At 41.1% G+C, this 14,203-nt stretch overlaps 1 protein-coding gene across 1 annotated transcript in view; it reads left to right on the plus strand.

Moving 5' to 3' along the window:
- Positions 1 to 14,203, plus strand: part of glg1b (golgi glycoprotein 1b) — a 59,149-nt gene that overhangs the window by 22,865 nt on the left and 22,081 nt on the right. Inside the window, exons 9-15 of the mRNA XM_063005223.1 lie at positions 1,195 to 1,316; positions 6,306 to 6,407; positions 8,125 to 8,278; positions 9,744 to 9,881; positions 10,752 to 10,838; positions 12,305 to 12,367; positions 12,539 to 12,652. Coding sequence (XP_062861293.1) covers positions 1,195 to 1,316; positions 6,306 to 6,407; positions 8,125 to 8,278; positions 9,744 to 9,881; positions 10,752 to 10,838; positions 12,305 to 12,367; positions 12,539 to 12,652 — 780 coding nt within the window. The remainder of the gene's footprint in view (positions 1 to 1,194; positions 1,317 to 6,305; positions 6,408 to 8,124; positions 8,279 to 9,743; positions 9,882 to 10,751; positions 10,839 to 12,304; positions 12,368 to 12,538; positions 12,653 to 14,203) is intronic.

The raw sequence follows: 14,203 nt of genomic DNA on the forward strand, positions 1-14,203 counted from the left end.
AGAATATTTGTAAGGTCGGGTACTGATCTTTGATGAGAAGACCTGGCTTGCGACTGAAGTTTCAATTCATCCCTCATCCAATTCATCATTCATTCAAATCTCTCATGTCTACTTAAACTAGAGTAGCACTTAGTGGCACTTTTTTAAATCACTCTGGATAAAAGCGTCTGCTAAATGCCAAAAATGTAAATGTAAATCCCAGTCATGTTTGACCGGGTTGCCACATAGACTTGGGCCACATGGACTTGGGAGTACTTAGGAAACTGTTGTCACTTAACACAGTCTACCACTGCAATAAGAACCTTAACCCCTATTACACAAAAAGAAAGCCATACATTAATTCTATGCACAAACATGGAGTTCTTTGGGATTAAGCAAATCTCAGATAGGTGGACAGTGACATGGGCTGTTGTTAGATTCAGGTTGTTTTTGGCGGAAAAGAGACATTGTGTTTTCTGTGCCAGAAACATAACAGCCCACCCTAATTGTTATCAGTGAAAGGTGCAAAAGCCAACATCTGTCATGGTGTGGAGGTATGTAAGTGCCCACAGTATGGGTGACTTGCATAGATGACTAGGTACCATTGACACAGAGGCATATATTTGGATTTTGGAGAGATGTATGCTGCCATTAAGGCTAAGCTTTTTCCTTTGGATGTTTATGGGTAATAAAGCCTGCCTGAATTATCTGTCCCTTATTGAATATGTATGGTGCAGCATTAGGAGAAGAATCGGACGGACTGTTTAGCAGCTGAAGTTTTGTCTCAAGCACAGATGGAGAAAAAAATCCATTTGCACACTGCACCAATTAGTGTTCTCAGTTCCTAAATGATTAAAAAGTGTAATTTTTAGAATAGGTGATTAACGTAATGGTAAACATGCCTCTGTCCCAACTTTTTTGAGTGTGATGCAAGTATCAAATTATAAATTGGTTTATATTTACAAAATGTAGTTGTTGGTAAGTGGAAACATTGGAAGTGAAATAAAGAGAGAATTAACAAATATATACACACATTCCATCAGAAATCATTGGGCTCCAGGCAGGAATGCCCTCGATAGATTGACCGATACATCGCTTGGCTTTGGGCATCTGCCTAAATGCTGTAAAAACATTTAATTACAGTCTGTTGTTGAAATCTTTTAAATAATTGCAACTTTTGTTGTGCGACTAAGATCAGTTGTGTGTGTGTCTCAGCTCCAGACACTCATCCAGTCTGCAGACCCTGGAGCTGATTACCGCATTGACCGGGCTCTCAATGAGGCATGCGAGTCTGTGATACAGACGGCTTGCAAACACATCCGCAACGGAGATCCCATGTGAGTAGTCCTATTCTCGTTTCCAGCAGTGGTGATCGCTCCTGTCCACAAAGGCTAACGTGACACCGCCCCCCTACATGGTTACTATGAAGTGCATGATGAAACTGCATCATTAGATTTTTCACTGAATTGAAAGGGTCCTGATGAAATTTCTGTTTTCTTATATGCAATGACTGAATGTTCGTCCTTATTAATATTTTAGTGTTTCATAAAAGGCTGCTCACATTAATGAGTTTTTTCATTGCATACATCAATAGAAAAATGTTTTTATGTTTTACCAATGCTTTATCCTGGTCAGGGATGCTCTGGGTCTGGTTTTTCCAGAATCACCATATGCAATGCAGTAACACACTGGACAGAACGCTTTCCATCGCAGGGTCTCGGCTACCCAACCCCCCTCAGCCATAGCCAATTATGTGTTTATGTAGATGCCTGCCTGACTGATAGCACTGATGGAGAGTTGAACCTTGGATTTCAGTGGTAATGGGTTAGTGTAATTTACTGCTGCGCCTCCAAGTGCACATATTTACTACAAAGTTAAACACAGTTGTATACTACGTATTCGGACATACTAACCGCTCTCGCTACTGCTTTCACGTACTGCTTTCGCATACTGTTCAGTTTGGAAATATGTGATTTCGGACGCAGCTAATGACCTGTTTGCTGAAAAATAATGCAATGCAGTACCTTGTCCTTTGATGTATACATCAAAGGTAACTTGATGTACGTTTGGGTTTGTTGGATTGTTGAATTGTCTTTTTCATCGCATTCAGTTTTCTGGCAAGTGAGATGAAATTCTTCTCTTTAGTTTTTATTTGCTAACTTGTAATGATTCAGCACTGTTTGTGGAGAAGCAGTCCCATATCATGATGCTCCCACCTTTATGCTTTACAGTAGGTACATTGTTATTGGGATCATACTGTATATACCTGTGTTTCTCCAAACCATTATGATTGGTTTAATAGCTAACATTTTAATCACACATTGGAGCATGTGGAGATGTCAAGTGGTACATCGCTTCTTTTCTTGCAAGCCCTTTTGAGTCTGTTGTTTGTTGTCTTGCCTGGCACACTTGTTTTGGGTCCATGTGTGTAATTATAAAAAGGATCATATACACGATATGGCCAAAAGCATATGGGCACCTAACCATATAGTTGTTAAATGTACCATTCCAAAACCAAGATCATTCATATTAAGATAAACCCACTCTTCAAACAGCCCTCTCCCTTCTAAAAAAGGGTTTCACTAGGATTTTCAGTATTTCTGTGGGAATTCATGATTATTTTAGTCAAAAGAGCATTTGTGGATCAGTCACAGGGTCAACACCATTTATTTTATGGTGGAAAACACCATTTATTGATATGTTGCTGAAACACCTAAACCCTTTACATTACTAGGGGTGTCCACATACCTTTGGCCATATAATGTATATACACCAATGAACCATAACATTAAAACCACCTCCTTGTTTTTACACTTACTGTCCATTTTATCAGCTCCACTTACCATATAGAAGAACTTTGTAGTTCTACAATTACTGACTGTACATTTACATTTACATTTTCAGCATTTAGCAGACGCTTTTATCCAAAGCGACTTACACAATGAGCTGAACACAATGAGCAATTGAGGGTTAAGGGCCTTGCTCAGGGACCCAACAGTGGCAACTTGGTGGTGGCGGGGCTTGAACCGGCAACCTTCTGTTTACTAGTCCAGTACCTTAACCACTGAGCTATCACTGGCCCGTCCCGTCCACTGTAGTCCATCTGTTTCTCTGCATGCTCAGTTAGCCCCCTTTCATGCTGTTCTTTAATGGTCAGGACCCCCACAGGACCACTACAGAGTAGGTATTATTTGGGTGGTAGGTCATTCTCAGCACTGCAGTGACACTGACATGGTGGTGGTGTGTTAGTGTGTGTTGTGCTGGTATAAGTGGATCAGACACAGCAGTGCTGATGGAGTTTTTAAACACCTTACTGTCACTGCTGGACTGAGAATAGTTCACCAACCAAAAATATGTCCAGCCAACAGCACCCCGTAGGCAGCATCCTGTGACCACTGATGAAGGTCTAGAAGATGAACACACCACCACCATGTCAGTGTCACTGCAGTGCTGAGAATGATCCACTACCTAAATAATACCTGATCTGTGGTGGTCCTGATCATTAAGGAACAGGGTGAAAGCAGGCTAAAAAAAAATATGCAGAGAAACAGATGGACTACAGTCAGTAATTGTAGAACTACAAATTGCTTCTATATGGTAAGTGGAGCTGATAAAATGGACAGTGAGTGTAGAAACAAGGAGGTGGTTTTAATGTTATGGCTGATCGGTGTATATTTTGGTCTGTTTATCAACCTGACACAAACTTCATTTCACTTTTATCAACCGCTCTATCTTGGTAAGGGTCACAGTGGGTCAGGTTCGACTGGGAAACACTGGGTAAGACGCTTGTTCAGCTGATGGCACTGCTGAAATTGGAACCCTGATCTCAGCGGTGGTGGGCGAATAAAACAGACGGCTGTGCTTGGTATTGATTCTATTTCCAGCTTTTCTGACAGGTCTCAGTGGAAGCATATATGAGTTCATCCTTTCCTGCCACACAATGTAGTGGAATGTAGTAGTCGTAAATATTAAATGAAGAGCTCCAAATATAAACTATTCTTAGGCAATTCAGCTAAGCCCAAAATGTGTGAAGTGATTTAAAGTGTGAAGATGCAAATTCTGGTGTAAAAACAAACCTACCTCTTCTCGCCTCTATATTCTCAGCAGAAGCCTATGCACTTCTTATGGTAGTGGAGTATGCAAGATCCATAAACAAATGCAACATTCTGATATGTACAGACTTCAAAGCATACCCTCAGGCACTAAACACACCCACAGCCGAACACCCCACGATAATAAAAATACAGAGCACCATAAAAGAACTCGCAGACGAAAAGTTTAATATTAGACTATGCTGGATACCAGGGCATTGTGGAATAGCAGGGGATGTAAAAGGCTGACCAGCTGGCAGGAGAAAGAACTGTACAAAAAATTATTAATCCCAAACTTCCACTAACGGACATCAAACTCCTAATAAACGAATACATTAAAAATAAATAGCAACCTAAATGAAACACACAAACAAACAACAAACTACATAAGATGCACCCCAACATCAGTAACAAACCAAAAATACATTATGGAAAACAGACAAACCAATTTATCTGCACTAGATGTACAATAGGCTATTCCAGACTGACGCGCCAACACTTAACACTAGAAGAAGACAGCATTCAGGTGGCACAGTGGGATAATCTCTCTTACCGGTTGGCTGGGTGCCCACTAGCAGGCATAATTGGCAGACATTCCAGTCTGCTGGGTGGGAAAGACCATACTAAGGGGTGGTTATCAACACTGTGTAAGGGCCTTGATTGCCCAGGGTGCCTGTACAGAAAGTGGAGGAGTATGAAGTATGGGTGAAATAAGAAGGAATTAGTGGACTGCGCACACGTTGGAGGAAGAATGTCAGGCGAATATACACCCTCCTTGGACACGGTCAAGGTCTTCAGCAGCAGATTGGCTACACTAAATTGGAAGAAAAGGGGGTTTAAAAAGGAGAGAAAATGGGGTAAGCTCTGAAACTCTATGCCTCAATCCCTGCGAGATTGCACTACTGTTTCTTCTTTTAAGTCCTTACTGAAGACACTTCTTTTCAAACAGTATTTTTGTTCTTCCTCTCCTGTAAAGCGACCTTGAGACTGAAAGTTGCTATGTAAATAAAACTTATTATTATTATTAAAATGCATAAAAGGATAATTAAAACGTATTAGAAGACTTCACACACTAAGAATGTCAGACACCCAGCATCATAAAACATATCCTGAATAAATGACCAAGGTACAACAGTGAAAGACAAAGAATACACATGCCCAATACATTAAAACAAATCCTCACCCAAGGTAATACAGAAATAATCCTCAAATTCCTTAATAATATAAGACTGAAAACATGGATCATTCTCAGCACTGCAGTGACACTGACATGGTGGTGGTGTGTTCGTGTCTGTTGTGCTGGTATGAGTGGATAAGACACAGCAGAGCTCATGGAGAATAGTCCACCAACCAAAAACATCCAGCCAACAGCGCCCTGTGGGCAGCGTCCTGTGACCACTGATGAAGGTCTAGAAGATGACCAACTCAAACAGCAGCAATAGATGAACGATCGTCTCTGACTTTACATCCACAAGGTGAACCAACTAGGTAGGAGTGTCTAATAGAGTGGACAGTGAGTGGACACGGTATTTAAAAACTCCAGCAGCACTGCTGTGTCTGAGCCACTCATACCAGCACAACACACACTAACACACCACCACCATGTCAGTGTCGCTGCAGAGCTGAGAATGATCCACCACCCAAATAATACCTGCTCTGTGGGGGTCCTGTGGGGGTCCTGACCATTAAAGAACAGGGTAAAAGCAGGTTAAAAAAGGTATGTAGAGAAACAAATGGACTACAGTCAGTAATTGTAGAACTACAAAGTGCTTCTATATGGTAAGTGGAGCGGATAAAAGGGACAGTGAGTGTAGAAACATAGAGGTGGTTTTAATGTGATGGCTGATCGGTGTATAATACAAGACCAATAAAACAAGGACAACACAACAATTCCTCTTGTGAATTTCACAAATGTAAAAACATGGCATTATCAAAACAAAACTAATTCTCAGCTTGATGCAGAAAAAAATAGCTTCTAACACTATCATTATTATTGTTGCATTATATTATCATTAGTTATCATTGTTGTTCTCTTATTTTGCCTTATTTATCACAGATGTGTAAGTACACATATTATTTATACTTGTGGTTTTAGGTATTTATTTAGGGGCCTTTGGATGTACAAAGTAATGACTCTTGTAATTATAAAAAGACTTAAATTAATGGTGCATCGTGATTGCAAGTGCTTGACCAAAGCTGTTACACAAACTCTCATTGACACATGTATGTGTGCAGGATCCTGTCATGTCTGATGGAACATCTCTACACAGAGAAGATGGTTGAAGACTGTGAGCACAGACTTCTGGAGCTGCAGTATTTCATCTCCAGGGACTGGAAGTGAGTCATCTAATAAGGCTTGTATTATTCCTTATAAGCTTGTCATTTAGTCCAGCTTCTTGACTTGACTTAGCTAGAGTCAAGGGCATAGTATGACTTTGTACACAGTACAGCTGTGTGGTAACCCACCACTGGGAGATGATAAACGCCCGCTTCCAGCTGGTGTTTTATATTCTGTGTGTGATTCCTTGGCCGGGACGGGTGTGGTAAATGCAGCAGTGGCGCTACAGTGGGGAATTGGAAATAACTAGTTTGAGAGGGAAAAAGGAAAAAAATGAAATGAATAAATGGTTCCTTTTGGCGGCTCCCTTTCAGGGTCACCACAGTGGATCATTTTTACTGCTGCGCCACGCTACAGTTTTCTATAGCTCATTCTTAATTGGGAACATTTTTCAGTTCTTAGACTTTAAGTATCTGACGGGCAGCGTTAGCTTGGCAGTTACATACTGGGCTAGTTTTACCTCCCACGGCTGGCAAGTTGTCACTGTCTGGGCCTTTAACCCTAAATTCTTGCATGATATATGGTCTCAATTGTTAATTACTTTGGATAATAGTGTCTGCTTAATGCCATGAATGAAAAATAGCCATTTCTAATTTGAAAACAACTGCCTTACTACACTTCTCACTTTCTCGTCGTCTCCAGTTCATGCACGTTAGAATCATGCCAATAACGCTCTAGTCTCAGCCCTGGGACATAGTGTATCCAGCCGCAACTTTTGACCTGCTTGCAATTTAGTCTTGGAGAGAGCAGCACCACATCCAGGGGGACATGCTAAGCTTTCTAGATCATTCGTTGCTAGTATGGATACCTCTGCCTGACAGCAGGGGTCGCTATTGTACTGTAGCAATGTTTTTTTTTTTTCCATACCGTCTCCCAATTGTGCATGTGTGTGGGTGGCCATAACAAAGCTGTCAATAATATAGTTAAGATTGGAACTCAGCAGTTGTGGGCTGGCGCATTAGACCGCTGCGCCACACGAGCTCTATCTTGCCTTAATTAACAGTTTGGTGAATAGACGTTTTCATGTTTTAAATGAGAATAATACAGCTTAATCCACATTATTTGTGAGCTTATCCTCAGTAGATTACTCTTACCTGCTAAGTGTAAAAATGAATGCTGTGGTGCTTTTTAAGAGTTCAGAATCCATTAGACATTATCACTTCTCTGTTAAAATGCTTTCAAGTGGCACTTTGGTGTAGTTACTCATCAGGATCTACTGGCCCACTCTGTCTGGTGTTGTAAAGGTTTGTTTGCTTATGCTTGAAAAGCCTCAATATGTCTGACATCCTTCTTTGGTCTATTTGTTGGTTAGTACTAAAGCTGCATCTACATTCTTTTATTGTCCATTTACATTTACATAACTTTTGTTCCTGAACAATGGCCACAGCATTTACTGCTGAGCGTGCCACAACCCATTATTACTTTTAGAGAGCAAGTGCTTTTCTCACATGGATGATAGTTGATTTTCATTTTGTTTCCATCAACCGCTTTATCTTGGTCAGGGTCACCGCAGGTCTGGTTCCACTGGGAAACAATGTGCACAATATTAAAACACCCTGGACAAGGGTGCCAATCCATCGCAGGGCTTCGGCCACCCCCTCCTCCCTCAGACACAGTTATGATTTAGCTGTGTTTTATGTTTCCTGAACATTACAGGCTTCTGTTTGCTTCTTTTTTGCATTTTTCTAAACACAAATGTAACTGGTTTTCCTATAGGCTTGATCCTGTTTTGTATCGGAAGTGCCAGAGTGATGCATCCCGGCTCTGTCACACTCATGGCTGGAATGAGACCAGTGAGACGATACCCCCCGGAGCTGTTTTCTCATGCCTTTATCGTCACGCCTACCGCACAGAGGAGCAGGGCAGACGGGTAGGTGGCATATGTGCCTGCTAAACCAATGTCTCCCACACAACTCTGAGCTGCAAACCTCCATTTATTTAAATCCTACACATATAATATCAGTTGACCTCAAAACACCATGAAATTATGGACGTTCAAATGCTTTACACGTACAGTACGTTGCCTGCAGTAATAAGTCTTAATTATAGCAAGCTGCGATTTTCAGAGTCAAAGCACAGATTAATCCTGTGTGGTCTTTGTGTAACCTTATCTTGCATGTTATAGGGCCAACTATCACTGCAGTAACACCATATTTTTGTCATAGCCTAAGAGCCTTCTGTGGTATGTTCCTCTGAAGTTTTGTGACAGTTGGTGCAAGCTTTTTGAGTTAAAGCAGTATATGTGTACTTTATCTGTGGTCCACCCTTCACCGATCAGCCATAACATTAAAACCACTCACTGTCCATTTTATCAGCTCAACTTACTGTATAGAAGCACTTTGTAGTTCTACAATTACTGACTGTTGTCCATCTGTTTCTCTACATACTTTTTTAATCTGCTTTCTCCCTGTTAGTCATTGGTCAGGACCACCACAGAGCAGGTATTATTTAGGTGGTTCTCAGCACTGCAGTGACACTGACAATGGTGGTGGTGTGTTAGTGTGTGTTGTGCTGGTATGAGTGGATCAGACACAGCAGCGCTGCTGGAGTTTTTAAATACCATGTCCACTCACTGTCCACTCTATTAGACACTCCTACCTAGTTGGTCCACCTTGTAAACGTAAAGTCAGAGACGATCGCTCATCTATTGCTGCTGTTTGAGTTGGTCATCTTGTAGACCTTCATCAGTGGTCACAGGGTGCTGTTGGCTGGATGTTTTTGGTTGGTGGACCAAAAATCCAGCAGGGACAGTAAGGAGTATGGCTGATCGGTGTATATGTGTACTTTATTTACTTGCTCCACCCACATTTTTGATTGAAATCTGGCAATGACACTAGTAATTTCAACATTTTTTGATAATTATTAAAGTTCAAGTTTTCAGGGTTCCTTTGATATCAGACTTATGTATTGTGTAATTTAGCTAAAATCTATTTGGTTCTTGAGGCTTTTTGTAGGGCAAGAGACAAGTAATCAGGTAAGAAGAATTGTCATATGGGGTAGGAGATGGACCTCGAGATTTGATGCTACACTGCCATCAGGCCAATCAGACTGAGCTTAAGCACTTGTGTAGTGGGAGGTACTACTACCTGTTGACCAAGTCTCATGTTTGGTCTTTATGTTTTGTTTTATCGGAGGAAAAGAACAATAAAAAAAAAAAAAAAAAAAAGGAAAAAGGAAAAATCTTAACAAAAACAATAGGGTTCCAGCACATTTGGTGATTAGACCCCTAATTACCCTGTCTGATTGTTACTGTGCAGTGTGTTATTGGGGGTTTTAAGGGGTTTGAAATGTAACATTTGTGCATCTCATTTTATAGCTCTTGCTTGTTTCTACAGCTTACAAGGGAGTGCAAAGTAGAAGTCCAGAGGATCTTGCATCAAAGAGCTCTTGATGTAAAGTTGGACCCAGAACTCCAGAAACGCTGTATGACCGACCTGGGCAAGTGGTGCAGTGAGAAGACTGAGACGGGCCAGGTATGTGAAATCTAAAAATAACTGCAGTATAATAAATAGGTAAACGTGAATTTTTTTCATGTGTTAATGTTTGACCATCTTTTGGTCAACTGCATTTTCTTCAAATGCTTCTTATCTTTGTTCGGGAAGTCAGGTCCACCTTAGAGAGTTTGAGCTTCCAGGCACTCAACAGATTCAGTTGGCTGAGTCTGATGGTGAGAAGGTTGGATAGGGTGTCTCCTGACCTCATTGTCTCTGCTACAGTGAACTCTGTTGTAGAGCTGAGACACCAGCTGAGTGGTGGAAGTAGTGGTGGCATAACTAGGCTCTTCGTAAGGCAGGTAGTCTGTAGTCACACAAAAGGGGGACATTCTAATGGGGAATTGAAAATGACTAAACTGGGGAAGAATGCGAAAAGATCTGCCCAAAAATGTATTCACTGGAAAAGAACTACCTATTGGTTGTACCTGTTGTCACTGTAAAAAGCGTTTACTTTCTGTTTCATTTCATCACATTGCATCTACATACATGTGGCTCTGTGTGGTTATGCACATTTTAGACGTTGACATTTCAGTTTCTCTCTGTTGGATGTCTTCTACTCCTATGGTATTGCAGGATAGCTTTCTGCAGAGGTAATTTAAAGTTATTTAGGCCTGAAGCTCTTGCGGTCAGACTTTACATACAATCGTATATGGATTCATTAAACGCAGGAACATGTCTGGTGGAACTATTAATTTCTTCATATATACCATTACATGCTTTTTTAACCGGTTATATTTATTAGATATTTATTTATATGGTGTATGAATATAACTAGACTGTTTATTACAAAAATAAAATGTCAGTAATTCCTCATTTCGATTAAAAGACTTTTTTGTTCTTGTTTTAAAGGAACTTGAGTGTTTGCAAGATCATCTGGAGAACTTGATGGCAGACTGCAGGGATGTAGTGGGCAACTTGACCGAGCTTGAGTCTGAGGTTTGTCTGTTACAGTATTTGCAGAGATTTTGTATTCCTTACAAACCACAATACACTATTCATGGCCAAAAGCATGTGGACGTGCATTATAATTATAGGTTGTGGTTATGGTTGTTTTTCAAACATACAGGAGTACAGTTTTTATCAATGCATAAAGTGCAAAGCCTTCCCAAAAGTCTACAAGCAAGGAGTGGTCATGGGGGAATTCTACAAATTCAATTTGCCTTGTCTGATGGAGAAACAGTGACACCTATTGTCTGAATAAGGCACTGACATGAGCGGTGAGAGGATACTTAAAGTCTGGTTTGTTTCTCTGCATGTGTGGCTCTGTGTATGAGTCTATAGCTGGCTGATAAAAAGAAGAGCCTGTGGCTGCAGCTCTCTGTTATGCAGCAATAAATATATAGTCCCTCGAGTTTTGCTGAGCTTACGGGCTTAAGATCGAGGAAAAGAGCCTTCACGAAAAGAGACATCATCGAAAAAATATCTCACTACTGCCATGAATTAAAATGTTCTTTACAACTTCATATACATGATTTCAGAGAGCACTTTATTAGGTACATCTATCTTGTGTGTACATTTATAGATTTTTGTAGGCCCTCCAACCCTTATTTACTGATACACAAAACAAATACTGTACACATTTACATTTTCAGCATTTAGCAGACGCTTTTATCCAAAGCGACTTACACAATGAGCTGAACACAATGAGCAATTGAGGGTTAAGGGCCTTGCTCAGGGACCCAACAGTGGCAACTTGGTGGTGGCGGGGCTTGAACCGGCAACCTTCTGTTTACTAGTCCAGTACCTTAACCACTGAGCTATCACTGTACACAAAGACTACACTTCACTGTACTGTATGTTTTATAATTACTGCATTCTCTTGCGCTCTAAAACTTTGAACAAAACAAAGTTGTATGTGTATGTAGTAAATGATAACAGACATAATTGACAAATAATACCTATGTCTCATGTATTAAGGACATTACCATTTAATTATCAATAGCAAACCTGTGTTAAATTGAATCTGTAATGTGGAGTCTGTGAATATAGAGGGTCATCTGTATATTTTACTTGTTTCTGAGCTACATGAATGTGGTCTTCCATGAAGTAACCAGGTGGTTTATTGTGCTAGCACAACAGAGCACCCATCTGGCTGGCCGTCCATACAAACATTGGCCGTGTTTGAGGGAAGGAAGATCGGATAAGGTCTGTTCCTCTTCTGCAATATGCAATATCCTGGACTGGCCCAAGTGTACCTGTGTGAGTGCAATAACTGAGTGGGGTAGGAGGGGTTGGACACATGTCTGAGGTTGTGTGTGGTAATTCAGCTCTTCTTGATCAGATTGGGGGTTGTAAAAACATCAGAGGATTCACAACTGGGAAATTGGTAAAGACTAGATCAGAAAATTATAGGGGGAAAATGTTTGTATCCTTGTACAGTTTGTTCCGTGTCTCCCCCACAGGACATCCAGATTGAAGCTCTTCTCATTCGAGCCTGTGAGCCAGTCATCCAGGCACACTGCCATGTGAGTGCAGGCTTTTTCTTTTACTCAGTAATTTGTTTTGTGCAGATGACTGTGGTCTTAATTCTGCCCCAGATTGGTTTATTTCTGGCAGGCTGTTTCTGGCTGCATTTGTCTCTGTAAATGAATTTGGATTGATATTCAGTTTTAATCAAGCTCTGTTACCCCATGCAGGATGTCGCTGATAATCAGCTAGACACAGGGGATCTGATGGAATGTCTGGTGCAGAATAAACATCAGAAGGAGATGAATGAAAAGTGTGCTGTTGGAGTAACACACTTCCAGCTGGTAAGGTGTTAAGATTTAAATAAAGGTTCATACGCATTATTGCCAAAAGCATGTGGACACCCGACCATGACTGTGGACAGTGTCACAGATTTCCATGATTACATCTAAGCAACTAAAATTTTTTAGCATAGCTGTCAAGTCGAACATTGTTCCTGACACTGGCAAGAGACCACAGTTCTATGTACTATTTAACGCGTGCTGTCAAATTTGGTAGTGTCAAAGCACTTAACGAAATTTAAACTGATCATCTAAATATGAGGGATCTTCAAAAAGCTTCCGCACTTTTATATTTTGGTTGGAAATGGTGAGGGTGAGAGGAGGAGTAATTGGTCGTGTCTGAGAGACTGAGAGAGAGCTTATTGTCTGGATTTAGCGCCATCTGCTTTCCACCTTTTTGGACGCTCAAAGAAGCTTTAAGGGAAAGAAGATTTTCATGTGCTGATGATGGGAAAGCAGCGGTGCATCCATGGCTACGCACTCAACCAAAGATTTTTTTGAAAAGTCTAAGGGGGTCAGATCGGGAGACCTTGGGGGCCATTCAACTGGCCCACGATGACCAATCCACTTTCCAGGAAACTGTTCATCTAGGAATGCTCGGACCTGACACCCATAATGTGGTGGTGCACCATCTTGCTGGAAAAACTCAGGGAACCTGCCAGCTTCAGTGCATAAAGAGGGAAACACATCATCATGTAGCAATTTCAAATATCCAGTGGCCTTGAGGTTTCCATTGATGAAGAATGGCCCCACTATCTTTGTACCCCATATACCACACCATACCATCAATTTTTGTGTTCCAACAGTCTTGGAGGGATCTATCCAATGTGGGTTAGTGTCAGACCAATAGCGGTGGTTTTGTTTGTTAACTTCACCATTCACATAAAAGTTTGCCTCATCACTGAACAAAATGTTCTGTGTAAACTGAGGGTCCTGTTCCAATTTTTGTTTTGCCCATTCTGCAAATTCAGTACGCCGATCTGGGTCATCCTCGTTGAGATGCTGCAGCAGCTGGAGTTTGTAAGGGTGCCATTTGTGAGTAGCTAATATCCGCCGAAGGGATGTTCGACTGATGCCACTCTCCAGTGACATGCGGCGAGTGCTACGCTGTGGGCTCTTGCTGAATGAAGCTAGGACAGCCACTGATGTTTCTTCATTAGTGACAGTTTTCATGCGTCCACATTTTGGCAAATCCAACACTGAACCAGTTTCACGAAACTTGGCAAGCAGTTTGCTAACTGTAGCATGGGAGATGGGTGGTCTCGTAGGGTGTCTTGCATTGAAATCTGCTGCAATGACCCGGGTACTGCGTTCACCAGACATCAACACAATTTCTATCCGCTCCTCACGTGTTAACCTCTGCGACATGTCAATGGCTGTAAACAAAGAGAAGCTTGGAAATTACTCATGAAAGAATAAAGTTACGTTAAAACCAAGCACACCATTGTTTTTCTTGTGAAATTCTCAATAAATTTGATGTCACATGACCCTCTTCCCATTGAAAAAACTAAAGTTGGATCCAAAATGGCCGACTTCAAAATGACCGCCATGGTC

Source organism: Trichomycterus rosablanca, chromosome 11 (assembly GCF_030014385.1).
Source record: "Trichomycterus rosablanca isolate fTriRos1 chromosome 11, fTriRos1.hap1, whole genome shotgun sequence".
Taxonomy (NCBI): Eukaryota; Metazoa; Chordata; class Actinopteri; order Siluriformes; family Trichomycteridae; genus Trichomycterus; species Trichomycterus rosablanca.